This window comes from Camarhynchus parvulus, chromosome 4A, assembly GCF_901933205.1.
Source record: "Camarhynchus parvulus chromosome 4A, STF_HiC, whole genome shotgun sequence".
Taxonomy (NCBI): Eukaryota; Metazoa; Chordata; class Aves; order Passeriformes; family Thraupidae; genus Camarhynchus; species Camarhynchus parvulus.
The window spans coordinates 4743108-4763786 of NC_044600.1; the positions used below are offsets into that span (position 1 = coordinate 4743108).

The following is a 20679-nucleotide window of genomic DNA, read 5'->3' on the forward strand; positions in this document are numbered from 1 at the left end:
TTTTGAACACAAAGAGAGGGCTACGTCTAAAAGAGGATGTTTGAAAATGAATTGAGATGTTTCTGACCACGCTGTGATGCTGAGGAGCTGCTGAGGGCCAGAACGGGGCGTGGGGAAGGAGCAGAGAGTCAGGGCTGAAATCGGAACTGAATTCCACCAACACTTCCACTGGCAGGAGCTCGGTGCTGCTCAGCTGACTTGTGGACTTGCACCACTTCCCCTTTGGAAACAGCAGCTAAATTTAGAGTCTGGTGATGTGCCACTGATGGGGAGGAAGTTGGTAACTTCCTTTCACCCGGATTTTGATGAAATACCCTGTGTCTGTTACTGGCAAACAGGACAATGTGCCAACCTGAAGGCAGCAGCCAAGGGACAGTTCTGCACAATTGTGTTGCTCCTTGACCAAACCCACTCTTTAGGGGTTAAAAAATTACCTCTGGCACGTCCCAGGTGCTCCCATGGTGGTTTTAGGTGTCCCCTTCAAGCTGAAGCCAAGCTCAGGCGCAGAGCCCTCCCCTCAGCACAGGACCCAGCCCACAGACAGGCTGAAGAGTTTTCTGTTGGTGACTTTTCTAAATTTCCTTTTTCTCAGAATTTAAAAACCCCCAATGAAGCAGAAGCTGAATCTCATCTAAGTACAAGACAAAAGATTCTAAAAACACACTGTTTCATGACAGGGGCAAGACACAAATCATCATCCATGACATGGGCAGGTTGCTCCAAGCCCTGTCCAACCTGGCCTTGGACACTTCCAGGGATGGGGCAGCCACAGCTTCCCTGGGCAGCCTGTGCCAGGGCCTCCCACCCTCACAGGGAAGAATTTCTTCCTAATATCCAATCTAACCCTGCCCCCTGTCAGTGGAAAATCATGCTGTGCCTTAGAAATTAGGTTTGGAGTAATTCTGGCCATACAGGTTCAATGAAGTCTGTAAAGTTATCTCTCTTCCCTCCTTTTCTCCTGTATCTCATTAAAAACTTCAGGTTTTTATGGAGGCAAAATGAAAGCTATTTTTACTCCCACCAAATCGATATAAAACTCATTTAATATTTAAAAGCTGTTCAAAATTATCTGATTTTTAATCATGTTACATGAGCAATTTCTGCACAGAAGGTGTGGCTGGGACTCCAGCAGAGCCACTGCCCGCAGCCTTTGGGGGCAGGAACCAGGCTGGATCAAATTCCAAGAAGTTTTAAGCTTGCAATTAGTGCCAGCTGCAGCTGGAATTTTTGTGCAGCTGTTTCAACAAGACACAAAAGTAGCAGAGAGAGAGAGAGGAAGAAATCAAGTCAGGTAATTTGCGTGGAGTGATTAAAAGCAAATCAACTTCCATTTCATACCCAGCAACCTGACCTATGGAATGTGTCCCTGCCCATGGTGGGGTGGAATGAGATGAGCTTTACCATCCCTTCCAACCCAAATCAGTCTGGGATTCACGTGGTAAATGCATCAATATCCAAGGAAATCAATGTATTCTCTCAATTCGATCCCACCAAAAAGAAATTCCCTTTTGTTTACAAAAATAAAGTCAGAATGAGATGGAACCAAAATTAGCTCAGAAGCTGAGCACAGATTGCAGTTAGGACAAACAGCAAGGCAACAATGTCAGATTTAGAGCTGAGTATCTTTTGAAAAATAATAAAAAATTGCTTTTATAATAACATTCATATATGGAGAAAACAAATGCTACCACGCTGAATGATATCATATGAACTACGGCTGCATGTAAACGAACTCCCTTCTTTCAGCACAGGCTGGGCACTTTGCATGCACATAAACATGACACAGATATTGACTGGAAAGAAAGGTTTTATGTCAGAAATCGTGTTGTATGTTGTGGTTTTTCTCCTAAGCACAGCGGCTGCGGGCCCTTTATTTCTCATTCCAAAGGAATTTCACTCCAACACGGCTCCCACCGTCAGAGGAGCCCCTCACACACAACCCCACCGCCCCCGGCGCGGCTTAAGTAGAAGAGAGGCGGGGTTTAGTGCTGACTGACAGCTGCACACCCAATAGGAAGGCGGAACGGGCCTGCCTCGGTCGCTGAGTGGCCGCTGGTTGCCGCAGCAACGGCGCGCGCGGCAGCGCGGCGGGCCCGGGCGCCATTGCGGCCCCTCGGAGCGGGCGGGCGGGACTTGGGCAGCTCCTGGCCGGAAAATGTGTGTGTGATCCACTTCGCTCCGTGTAAACCAAAATAACCCGCTCTGCCTGCTGGGAAAGGGTTCCGGAAAGAACTGAGGCCACGTGGGAATTATAGTGCTGCTGACATTGGATTAATGATGTGCTGGTTTCCTTTTATTAAGGATTTTGAAATAGTGAGCAAATTAAAATGAAGAAATGACCAAGTTCCTGATGATATCTACAATAAACCAACCTTTAAGAGAAGGAATTACTACAAAGAATTACAGCATATAAGAATTATATATTACTATATTGTGTATGTGTATAAATATTTATAAATATATATATAATAATATACATCGTGAATTACTGTATATTCATGTTATAAGATATAGAGGGCCAAGTCTGATACTTCATCAATACAACACTTATATTTTGTACTAAATATGCGTGTTTTCCACTAAATACATGCATTTTGCATACTGAGTACTCACTATTGGGCTTACCTGTAGTAATCCAGCAATTTCTACTTTGTCACCTCAACATTTAAAATTCTTTTTCATTTCTGCAAGTTTACCAATACAGTCCAAAATTTTTAATAATAAACTTCAAAACTGTCATAACGAACCCTTCAATCTAAAACATTCTACCAAGATCCCAGAATATGGGTAAATCACAGAATATTTCTGCAGGAAACTCAGTACATGGTAACGACTTGGGAATGATTTATTTGTGCCATGGGATCAGGATCTGAGCAATGTGGTGTAGGGAAAGTTGTCACACATTGCACGCACATGTGTAGCTTGGTGTTTAAAGATTTTGGGAAACTATTTTCATTGAACTTTAATGAATAACAACTGGGTTTTTAGGATTTTTAATTAAAAAAAAAGAAGGAAAGCAGCAATTTTTCTGAGTGGCACAAGTAGAGTGGATACATGGGGGAGTAAATGGGATTCATTACAACTTTGAAATGGCATTGCTGGCCCTTTTCCCATCCCATGGACCAGTTCTAAGACAGCACAGAAGGACAAATGAGAGGGACCAGCAATAATCCCCTGTCCCTGATGGTGCTTGGCTGTGCTTCAGCTGCTCCTGTACAAATTACCAACCACTCTGAAAAAAATCAAGTTTTTGTTTCCTCCAGAGGATGTGAACTGAAGTCTGGAGTTTGGGCAAATCCCAGGGCAGGTCAGAGGCAGAGAATGTCATTTCTGTAGCTCTGCAGATCTTGCAGGGGTTGCAGAATTTCAGCACGTGAAGCAGGAAGGAGGTACCTGCTGATCTACCTGGCAAACAGGGAAGGTGTAAGTGAAGTTTTAGTTTAAAATTTATCCTGCACTGCCCTGTGGCAACACAAATAGAAAACAGCACAGCTCCCTGCTGGGAGGAGCATAAAGCTAATTAATTACAGTTTGGAAAGGAGCAGGGGAGGGCTGGGTGAGCTCCTGTGGGAGCAGCTGCTGTGTCCACGCCAATTCCAACCTGTCCCTGCCCTGGGGAAGGAGTGGGAAAGCAGGAGAATGAGGAAATAACCCAAACTTTGACACACTGTTTTGGGTGGGTGTATCCTAAATTAAATCCCATTTGGTAATTAAATCCCATTAGCTGCAACAGGTGAAAGATCCAAGCCAGCAGACTTCACCCTCAGCAGCAGATCCCTGATGTTCACCTTGTATAAATCCTGAACTTTTAAAAAGCAATATTTTCATCTGAAAATTTCACTTCTTTCAGCTTCAAACTTCAAACTGTGAACAAAACGTGCAAACAAGTCATGGAGTGAGAAAGTGTTCTAAACCAACTTTATTGGAATGATACAGGAATGGTTAACATACAGGTTCAATCCTCAATGCCTGCTTTCTACATAGGAAAAAATAAGAAAGAAAAGAACAAATTCAATTCTTGCACCCATGGAAACAGAAAAAACCAGCACAGAGGTAACAGATTCCTGGCACTCCTAAAGTCATGCAAGAGATCTGCATCAAAAAACTCGAGTTTTACACACACAACAAAGAGATTTTGGGTATTTTCAGTTTGTGTTGGTGCCTTGTTCCCCGGACAAAGGAATAATTCAGCCTGGCTCGCCAGAGCTGCCTTAGGAATGCTGCTACAGTTTGAATGCTCCCATATGGCAAGGGGGGGACACACGAGGGCAGTGACTTTGCTTTCTTAAACTTGGCAATTTTCTTGACCGTTGAGACAGGGATTGACCTCGTTTCAGAATGTTTTGGGTCACTGAACTGACAGAATTTGGCAGCTACTTTTAATTACAGCTTCTCCAAAATAATGGCTGTAATTCACCAAACGTGCACAGGAAGCACAGCAAACTGCTGTGGGTAGTACAGAGACTTGTGTGTCAAATCCCACTTTCCTCACCACCCTTCACTTGGTATTCCACAGTTCCCATAAACCTGAGCAGGAATTTAGACACAGAAAAAGATTTGGCCAATATTAAGAAAGAAAAACAACCTTGTTCGAAAAGATGAAATCATAGTGAACAACAAAAATCTGATGCTGGATTTAAAATATAACCAAACTTCCATCCCCAAAAGATCTTAAATTTCACAGAACTGCAGTAACTCCTGACAAAAGGTGTTAATAAAAAAGCACAGTTTTGTGTGTGTGTTAATCTTTAAGGTAAGGCAGCATCCATCCATCCATCCATCCCTCTGCCTCGTGATGCTGTGCTGCTTTTGTAAGCACAAGCTTCCAACTGCTTCCCAGGCTCCCAAAATGACAAATCAGGAATTAAAATATGGCCAGGAATTACAGGCTCCCTCATGAGCACTGGGAGAACACACAGGTTAATATTGCACGTGGTAAATTCACCCACACAAGACACTGAGAGATTTGCAATTCCTATAATAGTTTTATGATATGGCAATAAGAATGGAAATGAAGTTTTTCAACCTTAAAAAAAAAAGTCTTGCTTAATTACAGTAACTTTTGCTATTCAAACATTTATTTCCTCATTTGAAAAAATACTATATGAACCTAATGGCTACTTGAACATGCAGTGAGATGTTTAATGCTCTAAGCAGTGTGAACTGGTATTTTTGTAGAGAAATACATTAAAGGCTTTCACCCTTACACAGGTAAGGAAAGGCCATTTCTGGCTGTTTTGGCTTGTTTGCAACATTGAATCTTGCCCAGATGTGTCATTGCTCGTGCTTAGGCAGCTGGGAGGGACCCGTGTCCATTGCCCTTTCTGTCCAAAGAGCCCACACAGATCACTTAAATGAGAAGTACATGGGGTTTGTTGGGGGTTTTATCACCTGTACAACTGTAACAATACAAACCTTAAATATCCATTCTACAGAAGACAAACACAACTTTCCAAAGTGACTACAATGGTTAAACTACACAGTACCACCTACAAATTCATCTGAAACCAGGAAAGACACTGCAAATTTACTGTGTAACTCAGTAACATTTTTGAGGCAACTCAGGCACTAAATTAGTATCTGACGAGGTTTTAGATGCTGTTTTCCATAGTTTAAATAGCTGGATCTCTAGGTAAAACCCATCTACATTTTTAGTACTAAAATAGTTTCTTTAAGTTTACACAAAACGGATGAATTGCCAGGACAGTTTAAACTAAATGTAACTCATTCATGTCTGATTGCTTCAGCTTCCATCAGAACCCACTCCTGGCTTCCTACCCTGAATTTCCCATTTCCATCCTGTGTTCAATTTGTGTTATGGACAGTGAATGCTGCAAGCACCAATCAAATGTTAGAAATCACATCTACATTTCTTGAAGCAGAGACAGTTGGACTATTTTATAAAAAAGCTGTGGAAATTCCCTTTACAGACATTTAAGGCAGTTGAAATTCACGCTTGCTGCTTGGCCAGTGCTTCAGCTTCCTGAAACAGCAAAGAAGAATTACACGTTAGTAGTTTCTCAGTATGTTTCCAAAGGAACACTGTAAAGCAATAACCTGCATTTTTAAATCTTCTTTCAGCCTTTGAAAGGTGATCACAAATGGGAACAGAATGACAACAGAAGAAATGCAAAAGGAATTTCCCTTTGGTTCCTCTGAGTGTATTTTTGACTGCAGATTAATTTAATTACCTGCTAGCAGCACCATGACCTAGAAGGAGATGAATCAGAAATGAATTCCCAATGCCCTCAGTGCAGCACCTCAGCAGGGACAGCCTGGTTTATTTGAAAGGACAAAGTTCAACATCTGCCAAGATGTGCTGGAGCCATTTGCTTTTGTGACTGCATAGAAATACTCAAGATAACAGATTCCATATCATTGTCACCATGACCCAGCATTGCTAAATAAACAAAACACATGAGGAGAAAGGACTAAGAGGGGAATTTTCAAGAGGTCTGTATGATTTTTTTAGGAGGAGACACAGTGGGTGACCCCAGCTTGCAGGGCAGGAAGTCCCACGTGTATCTCTGTATTTTGGACGTGGTGGCTCACTCTGGCTGTCCTGGCTCACTGCCCTCATCCTGCCTTTGAACCCAGGGCGTGGGAAGAGCCTGGCTTGGAGCTGCCATGCTCCTGGCCCATGCTCTGCTCTGCTGGCCTGTGCTCTGCCCTGCTGGCCTGTGCTCTGCTCTGCTGGCCTGTCACAGCTCAGAGAGCAGGGCCAGGATGTCACCAGGGCTCGGATGTCACCGTGCACCCACAGGCCTCGCGCGAGGACATCCCGGCCATCCGCGGCACAAAAGGCAGGTGAGCAATGAAAGGAAGATCAAAAAGAGCTACAGAGCCTGGAAAAAAGCAGTGTGTTTGATATTCTCTAAAAGACAAGTGGTTCTTTGAACGGTAAGAAAGAGGAGAAGGTTCCCTTGGCTTTGTAACAACTCCCTTAAACAGCCCAGGGCACTGCAATGGTGACACTTCACTGGTTGTTTGTCTTCAATACAAAGTACATTTCTTCAGAACAGGCACTGGAAAGCTGGAGAGGATTCCTGGTATTTCCCTCATGCCCAGGAAGGTTGGTACAAGTAACCTACTAACCTATTTTTCTTAGAGGTCAAACTCCATTTCCTTGGGCGTAGGCCTCCAAGTTATCTGGGAGAGGCTCAGTTCTCTGACACTGACACTGGCTGAGTTCTCTGACACTCAGTTTGCCTGACACTGTCCCCCTTTCATACTTTTCCTTATTTCTCCTTCAAGGCCCCTCACTGAGCATCCTCTCAATCCTTAAATCCATAATAAATAAATAAATAAACATAGCTTTTAACTCACAAAACCCTCTCCCTTTAAAATCCACCCATATTGCTTGAAGTAGAGATGTTTAAGAAAAACTGAAGGTCAGCCGTTTCCAGAGTTTGTAGATCCAAAGGACAAACCAAACCATCAGGGCTCAGAAAATAGTTACTTGAATTTACCATGCTCACTTCTGAGCCAGTCCTGTTTAGCATTAAGATCAAACCTTTGTGCTGAGGATCAAATAATTTCCAAATCTCTCCTGATGGCATCCAATGGAGGTTTCCTGCCAAGGCTGCTCCCAGCCTCCTGCCATTTTCTGCAGTTGCCATGTCATTCCCTATAGCATTATATCCAAGCTGCACACAGCTATGCTGGAAACATCAATTTCAGCACCTACAAATCTGTGTACCCTCCTCAGCAGCCTGCAACTGACTTGACTGGACATCCTAATTGTGGGAGGGATTCCCAAAGTCAGCCTCAGAGCAGGACAAAAGGGGTACGAGATCACCACTGCAAAGGTTATTTACTGTCATCAGCCCCACACAACATGGAAATTCAGCAAGGTACAGCTGTGTTCTGTCCCTTCTGTTTAAAATTCACCTTTTCCTTAGGTGAGGACAGAATTGGAGCATCCCTTAGGACATAAGCAGAGCTCCTGCCAGCCATGCTGGCTGCTCCTGCCACCCAGCAGGTCTGGGAAGCGGCGACGTTCCCAACGTTACTGAGACAGGTGACCTGATTTGTTATGGCAGCAGCTGCTCTCTGGTACCACTGCACTTCCCAGGGGAAAGGCACGAGCTTCCCTGCATCCCCCCTGGTTCCTTGGCTCCTTCACTGCTGAGCAGTGAAGTGCAGATGTTCCAAGGAACTTCACCAGGACTGTGGCGCTGTGTGCAGCTGGTCTGATGCCAGCAGTGGGTAATGCTGAGGTGAATATCCCAGCCTCTGCTCTGGGCAGCTCTGCACGAGGCAGTTTTTCCTCATCACACCATCCCCAGTGGAGCTACTGCTGGAAATCTGGCTCCCAAAACTGCTTCAGTCCGCCCCACAACCTGCAGTGCTCCCTGCTCATGGATCACCATCCACCTTTAAAATTAGGTCTCTTAGTGATGTGCACAGCACGACCTTGGACTCGTACATGAGTAGAGCTGAAAGGGAGCGGCACGTTTATCCACTGGAACAGGAAAGCTGGAAGTGACCTGGAGGATCCTGCTGCTGTCAAGTGAAACGTATAAAGCAGGCTTGTCTTATCCTATCAAAATCAAAAGGAGAATTCCAGCCCATTGCATCCACAAAGCAGTAACCCAGTTCGTAATTGGCAAAGGAAAATAAGCTTTGGATAACAAGCCAGAGGAAAAAATTACTCTGAAGCAAGACATGTTATTTCAGAAACAGTGACTCTGGTTTCAAGGGATTTTCTAGCAGAAAAATCTCATCAAAATTTCACATAATTTAATTTTTTTTACTGAATTGAAAACATTCTTTGATTTTGGGATAATTTTTTCATCTAGGTTTCTTATGCATTCTTCAGTGCAAATATTAACCACTCTTTTGAAAGTGAAGCCTGAGAGCCTCTGGAGACTGAGTATCATCCAGGGAGATAGATGGGGGCAATGACAGCACGTGTACCAGATCCTGTTGTGAGCAGAGGAGGAGGTGAAAGCCACAGGCTCCCTGCGAGGAGGTGCTCACCCACCTTTGAGCCAGGAGGGGCAGTCAAGCCCAGGAACGCGTACACGGCGTTGTTCTCCCGCGCCTCGAAGAAAGCATCGTAGTCCTTCACCATGGCAGGAGGGAGGGGGAATAAAAGACAGAGGAGTGAATTGTCAGAAATAATCTCAAGTCAGTTTAGGGTATCACCCAACCCACACCAAGCAAAGTGTTTCCTGTGCCCGAATGCAAAATTCAGCATCAGCTCAGGTATGTGGCATTAGCACTAACAGCACACAAACTGGTCAGGCTGGAAAGGGACAAGCTGGGAATTCATTCTGTGTACCAACAAGGTGTTGCTGTGAGGTGCTCCAGCCTCTCCCAAAGGGACAGACTCCACACAAGGCAGGCGGTGTAACTGGTCTGGTGTGGAGCAGCTGAGCCTGGACCCTGTCATCAGAAACCCTGATGTTCCCAGATGTCATTGCTGACTCCTGATATGGATGGCAATTGTGCAACTGTGACTCCAGCTCTTAAATCTGTCAGAAGTTCAACTGGAACTTTAACACTGCGAGTGCACTTTTGCCATCACATTTCCCACTAAGGATTAGTCTGTGCAAGTGAAGGCAATGGGGTGGCACTGTTTGCTCACAGTGCACTACAAATGCCCTGAACACACACAGCCACTTCCCAGGAAAATTAAGGTAATAAATAAATAAATAAATAAATAAATAAATAAATAAATAAATAAATAAATAAGAAATAGCAGTTGCCAAACTCCATCTAAAGGAACCCACAAGTTTTGTGCAAGCTCACTGTTGTCCAAGTTACCACACAATTCCCTCACACCGACTTCTGAACTCAGCAGGGATCAATCCAATGACTTTCCTGCTCTCCATTTTTAACTGATTGTAACTTTACCAGCTCCTCCATCTTTCCTGGGCAATGTTTGGATGCAGGAGTTCTGGCTGGGAAGCCCAAGGCAGGCAGCAGCTCCATCTCAGGCTGGAGCCAGGGAGAGCTGTTTAGGGCATGTTGCTCTGGATTCCTGACTGTCTGGGAGGCAAAAGCCTAAGGAACAGCAGCTGAGGGGGCAGCTCTAAGGAGAGGCTGCTGCAGCCAGAACAGAACAAAGTACAGGAACCAGAAGATTCCAGCTGCCTGGACTTCAGGGATATCAAATTATTGCTCCATTTGCACACGCAGCATTCGTGTGCTGGTTTGATAAAAATGTGTGTGATTATGGTAAATCCTCCCTGAAGCCCTTCTGTTGACAGGACTGGGGCTGCTTGATAACAAAGGGATTGTTTATCTGGCTGGTGCACAGGCCATGAGCCTGCTCCACAGCATCTCCCAGGACAGGAATTCCTGGGCCTGAGGGGCAGGGCTCATGCCAGCCCACACAGCATCTCCAGTTCAGCCTCTGCTGTGCATGGGCCAGGAAGGCCAATTTGCTCTTTGCTCTGCCACTTGTGCTGCATCAGATGGAACAAACAGGGAACTTCATGCTTGAGAGGCATCAGATAAAGACAGAAAGAGGTTCAAATTCTGGGCACAGAATTAACTTTTACTTTCCTGAAAGCTGAACTGTAGCAACTTGAATCCAGCAACAGAAACTGACCAAATTTCAAGAGTTCAACATGACATCAATCAAAATTTTGGGGATGAAATAAAACCATAGCAAGAACCTTGCAACCAACCCCTTCTCAGGTAATTACTGAGCCTTATGTCTGTCACTCCAAACCAACCTTTTTCCATGTCACAACCAGTCAGTAAAATTTTGAGAGCTAAGTGGCTCAACAGTTCACTGTGGATATTATTTCAAGTTCTGCTTCGATTACAAGCAAGAATTTTTCTTGGCACATTGAGAATAATTTCTTTCAGTAGGCACAGATTTGTCTCACAAAGGTCCAGAGCTGGCAGGTCTTGACTTACGGACTGTGCAGGTCAGAAACAGACTTCAAAAGGAGCAGAGGAATGCACACTGTGAGCTCTGTTCAGAAGATACTAAGTTTTAAAAATAAAACTAACAGTTAATCTAATAATCATTCAAGCATGGCCTGCTGAGTACAAGTACTGCAGGGCAACTTACTTTTGATCAAGCATTAAAATAATTACATAGGATTTTTGTTTGCAACACAAGTTTTAATCTGTCCAAGGCACTGGAGTTAGTGAACCACAGCAGCACACAGAGCTCATCCCAAGAAGGATCAGAAAACTGATTTATGATCATGGCAGATATCAATTCATGAGATCTGGGATTCACAGGTACTGGCAAGCCCCACACAGGCAGAACAGATCTCTGAACTTGCTACAGAACGTAAGCTTGGTCTAAAAGGACCAGATTTCTTTGAGGTGTTAGTTCACAATCATGGGGAAAATGAGGATTAAAAAGCCTGGCAACTTTCAGAGCCATAAAATGGGAAAAAAACCACAGGAAAAGAAAATTAAGTATGTACTGCAAGGTAGGATCCAAATCAAGAGGTCTACATTTTAATCTTTCTTATGGTGTGACTCGAAAACTCAAGACTCAAGAATCAGTGGAGGGAATTATTACTAAAAGCCAAGATGGGAGGAAATGTCTAACACCTCCTACAGCCTTCCCAGTTTGGGCAACTGCAGCTGGGCAAGCCCTGCCTTGCTGCTCACTGCAGTGAAGCACAGGAGGTGGCAGTGAGGAAGAGGAGTGGGATGAGCACAGGAGGCTGGAGGTGAGGGATGAGCACAGGAGGCTGGAGGTGAGGGATGAGCACAGGAGGCTGGAGGTGAGGGATGAGCACAGGAGGCTGGAGGTGAGGGATGAGCACAGGGGAGCTGGAGCTGAGGGATGAGCACAGGAGGCTGGAGCTGAGGGGATGAGCACAGGAGGCTGGAGGTGAGGGGATGAGCACAGGAGGCTGGAGGTGAGGGGATGAGCACAGGAGGCTGGAGCTGAGGGGACAGGCCCAGGAGGCTGCAGCAGCCCTCACCCCGAGGTAGCGGCTGTCGTTGAAGAGCCGGGGGGGCAGGGGGTTCCCGCTCGCAGGCCGACTGTCCTCGGGGACGTTCTCCCGCATCCATTTCCGGTTCTCCTCGTTAGCTGCGATGTCCTTCTCCTCAAATTCAATTTTGTTGGCTTCCAAGAAGCCTAACACATCTTGCTGCTGCTTTTTAATCTGTCACAAAAGAAGGAGGGAGGGAGATAAAGGTAAACAAAATCAGTGAAATTATTTTTGATGCCGCTCTGGGGTTCGATGCAGAAATCAGGGGGTGAAAACAGGAATGGTAAGAAAATTCTTAGAACGAAAAAGTATCTTCTGAAGAGTCAGAGCTGGCTCCTATAAAACAGAACAGGTGTAAAGATGCTGTCCCTACACAAATGTGAGTGTTGTGTACCTTAAAGGTGCCCACCTAAAAGCAGAGTTGTGAGCAGGGCCCTTGTGCTGGCCAGAACGTTGTTTTTTCAGGTGCAGTGGAGTTTGCTGGAGGCACATTTGAGGTACAAAATGCTTCCTTGTGCCCTTGGAAGCACAGGCTGAACCTCCCCATTCCTTCTCAGAGTCCAGGCTTTTGTCCACTTCAGTGACAAAAGAGAAGTGGCTCACACTTGTGTGCACAGACACCCCTCTCCCGTTGTGTCCTGGGTGTCTGCAGGGCAGGCACAGTCCCTGGAGAGCTGTGACCCCACATCCCCATCCTAACTTCTGTCAGGGAAGCTGGGTGAGGTCCCAACCTGATGCCACCCATCCTTGTACATTCACACAGCATCCAAGGGAAAAGCAGGATCTGTGTGGCAAGTATGGTGCTGGCTCTGCACAGGGAAGGAGGTTTTTATTATTGTCATTATGAATTACTGACTTATTGACACAGAGATGTTCTGCTAATGTTCTGCTCTCCCTCTGCATAACTTCAGCACCACAAAGGAGATTATAACCATGCACATCCTAGCAAACAATAAAAAAATAGAATTTAATGGAAAATTTGTTTTCTTGAAATTACCCCCTTCACTGCAAAGCCAATCCAAGGGCCTGGCTTTACCCTAATGAGCCGAGTGCCGCAGGAGCAGCGTTTCACACAGATGTTGCTAGTGCTAACTCAGGTCAGCCGCAGCTCCCGGAGCAGCCACTCCATATATGGCCACAGGCAAACCCAGAGCTGCCGGGGTCAGGGACAGCCAGCCCAGAGCCAAATATGGAGCCCGTGCCCCGGCTCACACAGCCCCACACCCACGGGCACCGGGCCGAGACCCGGCCTGCAGAGCCCCGCACCCACGGGCACCCAGCCCCGCACCCACGGGCACTGTGCAGAGACCCAGCCTGCAGAGCCCCGCACCCACGGGCACCCAGCCCCGCACCCACGGGCACCCGCCCCGCACCCACGGGGAGCCGGGAGCAGCAGGAGCAGCAGGGAGTGTGATGGAGAGCGCTGCCCTGAAGGATGTGGGCCGGGGAACAGAGCCAGCACATCCATAAGGGAATCTTCAGGCACTCCCTGAGGTCTGGAGCTGCTCTATCCATGGCAGGGTCAAGCAGAGCTCGGGAGGGGCACATCCAGCTCAGAGGGACCGATCCTGCTCTCCCACAGAGGGAAACGTGCTCCCAGCTCCAGCAGGGAAGCTGCCTGCTGAGAAGCCAGGGTGATTCCTCCCACCACGTCAGCACAGGAGCCGCTGGACTCGCTGTGTGAGCACCCTGAAACACAAGGATATTGCTAATTTTCATCATGGCTAAAAATAAATCAAACTGGAGGAGTTAATACCGCCCCGAGGAAATAACTTGTGTAGAGGATGTATAAAAACATTCTCAGCAGACTCAAAGCTCTGGGTAAGAGGTTTCCTTGCCTGCCTCTAACAGCAGCAGGAGGGGAAGCTTTTCTCTGTTGCGCTCTACAGCTCAGAGGGGAAAAAAGGGAGCACTCCATTAATGAACTGTTCTGTAGGGCTAAAATAAGGGAAAGTCTTTGGAATTATAAACTCTTTGGTCACTATGACCCAGTAGTAAATGTAAATTTTTTTCCTTGAACCAGTTACATGTTTAATTAACCATTTCCTACAATCTCTAAATTTCAGATCCAAATAGTTTTTATTACTCTCAGGTCCTTAACTTATCCAAAATGCATTGTTTAGTGAGAACACACTTTGAGATGCTCCAGAATTATTAAGGAATTAGAGAAAACAAAGCTTTTACCCACTCTACCATTAACCTGTACACTCTGCCATGTAAAACAAGAGTTCTGAGTTGGACAGAAATCAGCATTTTGATCCCGTGAGAAGTCACTTCATTTTTTTAATAATCCTTTTGACTATTAGATTGTTTTAGCCACACATACATCCTCACACCCTCCCAGCATCTCACAATCTCTGGGTTGTTTTTCCAGCTCCAGGAGGTACAACCACATCCCAAACTGTTAACTGTGGCTCCAAAGGGTGATCACAACCCTCTCTGCTTGTCTTTGAAGAGCTAACAAAGCTGGAAATGTATTTTTTTGTTCTATAAAAGGCACCATTGTAAGGCAAGCATGAAGTTTGGTCTCTGTTGCTCTCAGGCCATCTGTAGTTAAGGGAGGTAATTCTCTAGAGAACTCTACAGAAGAGCAAGGATGGTGCTGATGCATGAGGAATATAAGTCTGGAACCCTTGTTTTCTGGCCAGACAAAAAAACCGTTGGGAGATTAAGCAGCACTGTTTTCTCCCAGCTCCTCAGACAAATCCTCCAGCCACGGTGATGAGCACTTACACAAGAGCAGTAAATGCTCCAGAGAAACAGGGCACCAACTGCTGGGCAGCAGGCACACCGAGCTGCCAGATCCTGTTATTTTATGAGATTTTATTTAGAAAACTTCCATTAATCACAGGCAGCGGAATAGCACTGTGAGGGAAGGGCTGAAAATAGAGCAAGAGACGTCTGCTGCTGCTTCAGGGTGTTTTGTCTTGCTTGAAAGGGCACATGTTCTCCTCGGGACGGAGCTGGAAAACGGTTCCTGCTGCCCATGTTTGGGAAGGAGCGAGGAGCCTCTCTTCAGGATGCGCCTGTCAGCAGCAGCACTCGCTGCCCACACAACCTCCCCCACGTGGAGAGCGGCCAGCGCCTCCCAGACCCCGCACCTCAGCCTGAGTATAAACAACTGTCATGTCTGAAGCCGCTCTGGCCCGTGAAGGGCAGCTCACTGCAGTTGGCAAACACGAAAATCCTTGTTTATCCCGAGTGCTCCTGACACATTGTGCAGGGCCGAGAGCAGCGGGAGAGCTGGGAACGTGTCTGGAGTCAGCGCAGGAGCTGGGGAGCCCGGCAGGGCCCTGGGGCTCGGGACCAGCCCTGGTGGGGCAGGAGCATTTATGGGGACACAACATTATAGGAACAGAGAAATGAAAGGGATGGACAGACAGCTGTGAGGAAGAGAAGAGGCTGGGGGCAAAATGGATGGGTAGAAATCAGGGGAAAATCCCTGTGGGATGGAGACAGAGGGATAGAAGGAGAAGGAGTGGGAGCAGGTGAAGCCAGGGCTGCAGGGAGGAAGGGCTGCATCCTCTGGAGTCCCCACTGCCCTCAGAACAGCCCATTGGGCTTCACCCAACCCCAGAAACAGAAACACATCCTGCCTCAACACACACTTGGGAGAAAAACAACTCCTAAGGTGAGTGGAGATATTTTACTCCTTGCTGATGTTCCCAAGATAATACTGAAAGGAACATTTAATGAAACAAATCTATTTTCTCTTTGGTTTGGATTTCAGGGTCTGGTTCCAGGACAGAAACAGCTTTATGGCAAGTTATTGGTGATTAAGCAGAGTCTCACCACACACTGTGATCTTGTGCTATAAGATCCACTGGGTATCAAGATTCCCTTCTCTTCCAGTTACAAGCCAATCGTGAAACATTAAGCTTTCAACAGAGCATGGGCACAAAATAACATTATAAAAATGAGTGTAGAATTGTGAACAAGTATCGCCCCTCACTTTAGTACACATCAGAAATTCAATTTACTGTTCTTAATCTAACTCCCATCAGTGATGTCAGTAACACAAGAGAAACCACATCAAAGCTGCCAAGAGTACAAACAGGTGATGTTTGCCAACAAATCAATCAATCAAAAATAAAATTTTAACCCCAAAGTGGGAATAAACTTTCTAGAAAATGCTGCAACATTTTAGATTCTCTTCCAAATCTTTAATCATTAAAACAATTAAAAAAAGAACTCAGCTAAAAGATAATAAGCAGAAAGGAGGCAGGGATGATGCTGCAGAACCTTGGTCCAGTGAGCAGGCAGCATTCCAGCCTCAGCTCCAGCCAGCACTGTGCTGGCTGTTCAAGAGCCAGCTTCTCCCAGCACCACCCCACTGCAGGGAAACACTAATTTTAAACACTTTTTCGAACTGGACTTCACAGAAGGGTCTATTTCGTTTGGTGCACACAGGCGCAGACACAGCACAGTCCAGTCCACGCTGCTGGCCAAGGAAGGGTTTGCGTTGGTTTTTTTCAGTCTTGTTATTTTTTCAGTTTATAAATAAATCCCTGGTTGGACAATAGACATGTTTTGGAAATCTATTTATGGACCACTGGAACTCAAATTAAGTTTACAGTCTGAGTGCTGCTGTTTTGATCCAACACAAACTTACTGACTGCAGCTCTGCCATCCTGGCCCTTGGCAGGGGCTTCTCCACCACTTCTGTGGCTCCTGTGTCCCAACCTCCACGTAGGGGAAAAACATAGATTTTATTAATTTCTTTCCCAATTATGGGATTAAATAGCTCATGCTTTATTGTGAGGATTTAAAAGAATTATAAATGGATTTCTTATGATGTTCCCAGCCGTCGTTATATCATCAGTTACAACATCAGGAAAAAGGAATGGCCTCAAGGTGCACCAGGGAAGGTTTAGATTAGGAATCAGGAGAAAGTTTTTCATGGAAATGGTTATGAAGCGTTAGAACAGGCTGCCCAGAGAAGTGGTGGAGTCACCATTCCCTGGAAGTGTTCGAAAAACATGTGGATGTGGCACTTGAGGACATGATTTAGTGATGAACACGGGGCTGAGTTTATGGTTGAACTTGATGATCTCAAAGGTCTTTTCAACCATAACAATTCCACGATGCTGTGATTCTCTCCAGCTCCTGCTGTAGGTGTGTCCTGAGCTGCCTCTCCCAACCTCACAGCTGGGATCCAGCACCAGAAAACAGAGAAGCAACACCTTAGAGCAGATCTTACATTTGATCTTACATATTTCTCAATTCAGTTTCAAGACAACACATTTAAAAGGGGATCATTTTTTTTCCATTTCCAATTCCAATTCCAGCCTTCGGGGTTCCAGATAACCAAAAGCAAGTATAGCTTTAAAGCAGTTGTATTGTGTGCCAATGATGGTTTTAAAGATGCTGCTTCTTCCTTAGTGGGAGCAAATCTTTACATCCCAGAAGCAGCTGCTTTGTGCAGGAAGGTGAACTCCAAACTCCAGGTTATGCTACTGGCTGTAGCCAGACTTGTAGCCATCAGTTCTCCAGGAGCTTCAGAGTCTCCTGAAGATGGACAAGCTGAAATGTAAGCAGGGAATGGGAAAAGTGCAGTGCAAGAAATGTTGAGCAAACGCCACTGGCAGCCAGCAGCAGCAAGATGGAAACCCCAGGAAGGGATTTTCCTGGGAGGAATGGGCAGCATGAGGAATGCCAAGTGCTGCCATGACAAACTGACTTGTCACAGGGTCACCTGTGGACTGAGCTGGGGCCACACTGCCACAATCCACGGCCACTTTTTGGAATTAGAATAAAAACTGTTGGGGGTTTTAGTTTGGTTTTTATCAGTCTCACCTAATTTCTCAAATGACCTTGCCTTCCTCACCCAGAGTCCCTAATGCAGAAGCTCATCCTTGCAAATGAGCTGCAAAATGCTTAGAATTTCTCCTCCCACTACAACCTAATTTGTAGGAGTTAAACAGCCCAACAGCTCAGCCATGGATTTAAATGTCACAGATTCCTGTCGGCCCCCTAAGCTCATTCCCCACCCCAGCACATGGCAGCAGGGCTCTCTTCTGAGCAGCCTCAGTCCTGCCCTCCATCACACTTTTCCTTGCTTTTACTCTAATATTCCAGAAGATTTTTTTTTTTTGTCTAGAGTGGTTTTGTTGGTTTTATTTGTATGAATAAGCCATTTTTTCCTCCTATTTTAGCTTAAGAATCCAATGTGCCAGTTCTGGTGGTGCCACTGTAAATGTAGTCAGAGGGTGGGAAACCTGCAGGCAACTCCAGCGATGACCTGGCTTGATCAGAGCTCTGCCAGGTGTCTCCCAGCAATTCCTGTCTCACTCTTATTTCTCCCTGCCTGGTAGAACATCTGCTTATTTTTAGGTCTGGGTAATTATCATCACAGAGCTCAAAGCACTTCTTTGTTCTGGTTATTTTAAGCAGAGCATTACACGAGTGGTGCCATCGTTGTCTCTCCCGATGGATTCTGGTCTGGAGGGAATGAGACTGAGGACAAACACAGCAAAACCACCATGAACTTACGGGACCTCACTCAAACACAGGAGGCTGGAAAAGTTCATGCTGGACTTGTGCTGCTCTTTCTTTTCATTTTCCAGAAATTCAGCAGTGTCCAGATGGACTCCATGTGTCCTGGCTCTCTCCCTGCAGGGTCCTTTGGGAAAGCCCATGGCAATATCCACATGAATCCTGCACAGCAGCGCTGGTTTAATGTGGTTAGACCCCAACAGCTTAAAATTGGTTTATTTGGAAATGGTTTTTACCACCAGGCACCCACCGACCCTGGGCTGTGTCAGCATCACCAGCCCAAGACCTGGGGCAGGAGGAAACAGGCTCCAGCTCCCACTGAGAGCAACAACCACATTCCTGCTGCTCACGTGTGGCTTTGGAAGACAGCTTTTAAAAAAGACCAAGAAAAGGTGAGAGGATGCAAAGTGACCACCACTCAAGAGCAAGGCTGGGGGAAAATCCAGGCTACCAAAAGGGTTTTGCAATTTAACCTGGAGGTTACATCATGTCTGGCAGCACACATGGGCTGTCTGCAAAAGGGCTTTAGCCTGGCATAAGGTACCACCCCATAGACCAGATTTTGGAACACAAGCCAAAAGTGTAGCTGGAACAAAGGACAAAGTCTGCACTTCCCAAAACAAGACCACCACTTGCTCCAGAAACCATAGAAAGTTACATAAATGAAAAAGCTGATTCATGAGAACAAAAATAAAAGCTTCTCTCATGGATTATAATGCCATTGTAACTGCATTCATTCAATAACCCAAAGCCTAAAAACTTGTTAAATCCCACACCAACAACACCCAGGTCCAAAGATCCTTGTGCACAGAACAAGTTTTCTCCTACCAGAACCAAACAGGAAAGTTCACGTCACCTCCATGTGCTAAAGTCCTGGGGAATCAGGATTCTCAAGGGAGCCAAGGGCACTTAGAGACCAAACTCTCACTTTTATTTACGCTGACACAGACTGCAAAGAGAATAAAATCCATGGGGGATTTGGCATTTAGTTCCTTTGGGCTGCTTTGGAAAGTTCAGCCAGCAACACCAGCCTGGCCCCTCTGGTTGGCACAGCCCAGCACAGCTGAGCAGCTTCCTAAGTGCCACTCTGCCAACTTGCTGTTGGAGTTCAAGGAATTAGTTAAGAAAAAATAAAAAATATTTTCTCTCTTGCTGCAGCAAGGAGGGTTTGACTTCAGTGTTCCAGCAAAGTTGTTCAGTGTCACTAATTTAGTGTCAGACAGCACAGCCAACTCCACCACACCTCAACTACAGTCAAATTCTAACAAGATCCTAAAAGGCCCCAAATAAGTCAGAACTGTCTTGCTGCAACATCCAGTGTGTCTTTAGCTGCTTTCCTCCTGCAGTGGCCAAAAGCAGATTCCTCTGCCCATTAGTCAAGTAGGAGGACAAGTAACATTTCCTTATTTATATCTCCCCAGCTTCTGGCACACAGCAGCAGCACAGCCTAACGAAGCCCTGATGACTTTTTAATGTGTTTTAGGTCTACTTTCCATGAAGGCACCTTAAGGATTAACATTTTATCACAGCTTAAGGCAAATTCTGCTTTTAACAAATGATACCCAAGCACTGGGGAGATGAGTGGGGGTGAATCCATTCATCTTTTAGCACCTGCCTGTCAAGGACTATTGGGGTGTCACCAGGATTCTAACAGAGAACATCTTATCAACAACACCTGAAGCCCATGGTTAAAGGTACCGTTTAATAAACTTCACATTTTGTTCCAGTACATGAAAATGGTTCTGTCAGCTGAAACCCCATCTCTTTTCCTAATGAAGCATCGAATTCAGAAGTAAATCTTTCTCTCTTTTTGGCTGCAAGGAAAAGGTGCTGGGGCACTGACATGGCTGCCCAGGGAATGGTCACAGTCCCAAGGCTGCCAGAGCTCCAGAAGCATTTGGACAACACTCCCAGGGATGCACAGGGTGGGATTGTTGGGGTGTCTGCAGGGCCAGGAGCTGGACTTGATCCTTGTGGGTCCCTTCCAACTCAGGATATTCCATGATTCCATGAAAAGAAGGGTGACACAGGGCACTCTGCTTCAACTCTCCTCCTTCCTGGCTGCTCCCCAACACATTTTCAGTTGCTCATTCAGCATCTCCTGGCTGCACTGGCTCCTGGCTGCACCCAGTTGTTTTGCCCAAGAGCCCAGCTCAGTCTCAAGCCTACCAGAGATGCACAAACTGCTGGGAGTGTTCTGGGGCTGTGCAGATCAGCTGCACCCTCCTTTAGTCAGAATATCTGTGTTCTCACCACAGCCAGA

General features: G+C 45.9%; 1 protein-coding gene across 1 annotated transcript in view; it reads right to left on the reverse strand.

Annotated features, from left to right (window-relative positions):
- Positions 1-3891: 3891 nt before the first annotated feature.
- SH3BGRL (SH3 domain binding glutamate rich protein like) overlaps positions 3892-20679 on the reverse strand; it is a 30123-nt gene continuing 13335 nt past the window's right edge. Inside the window, exons 2-4 of the mRNA XM_030967619.1 lie at positions 11910-12095; positions 8987-9067; positions 3892-5983 (exon numbers count right to left, since the gene is read on the reverse strand). Coding sequence (XP_030823479.1) covers positions 5951-5983; positions 8987-9067; positions 11910-12095 — 300 coding nt within the window. The 3' untranslated portion in view covers positions 3892-5950. The remainder of the gene's footprint in view (positions 5984-8986; positions 9068-11909; positions 12096-20679) is intronic.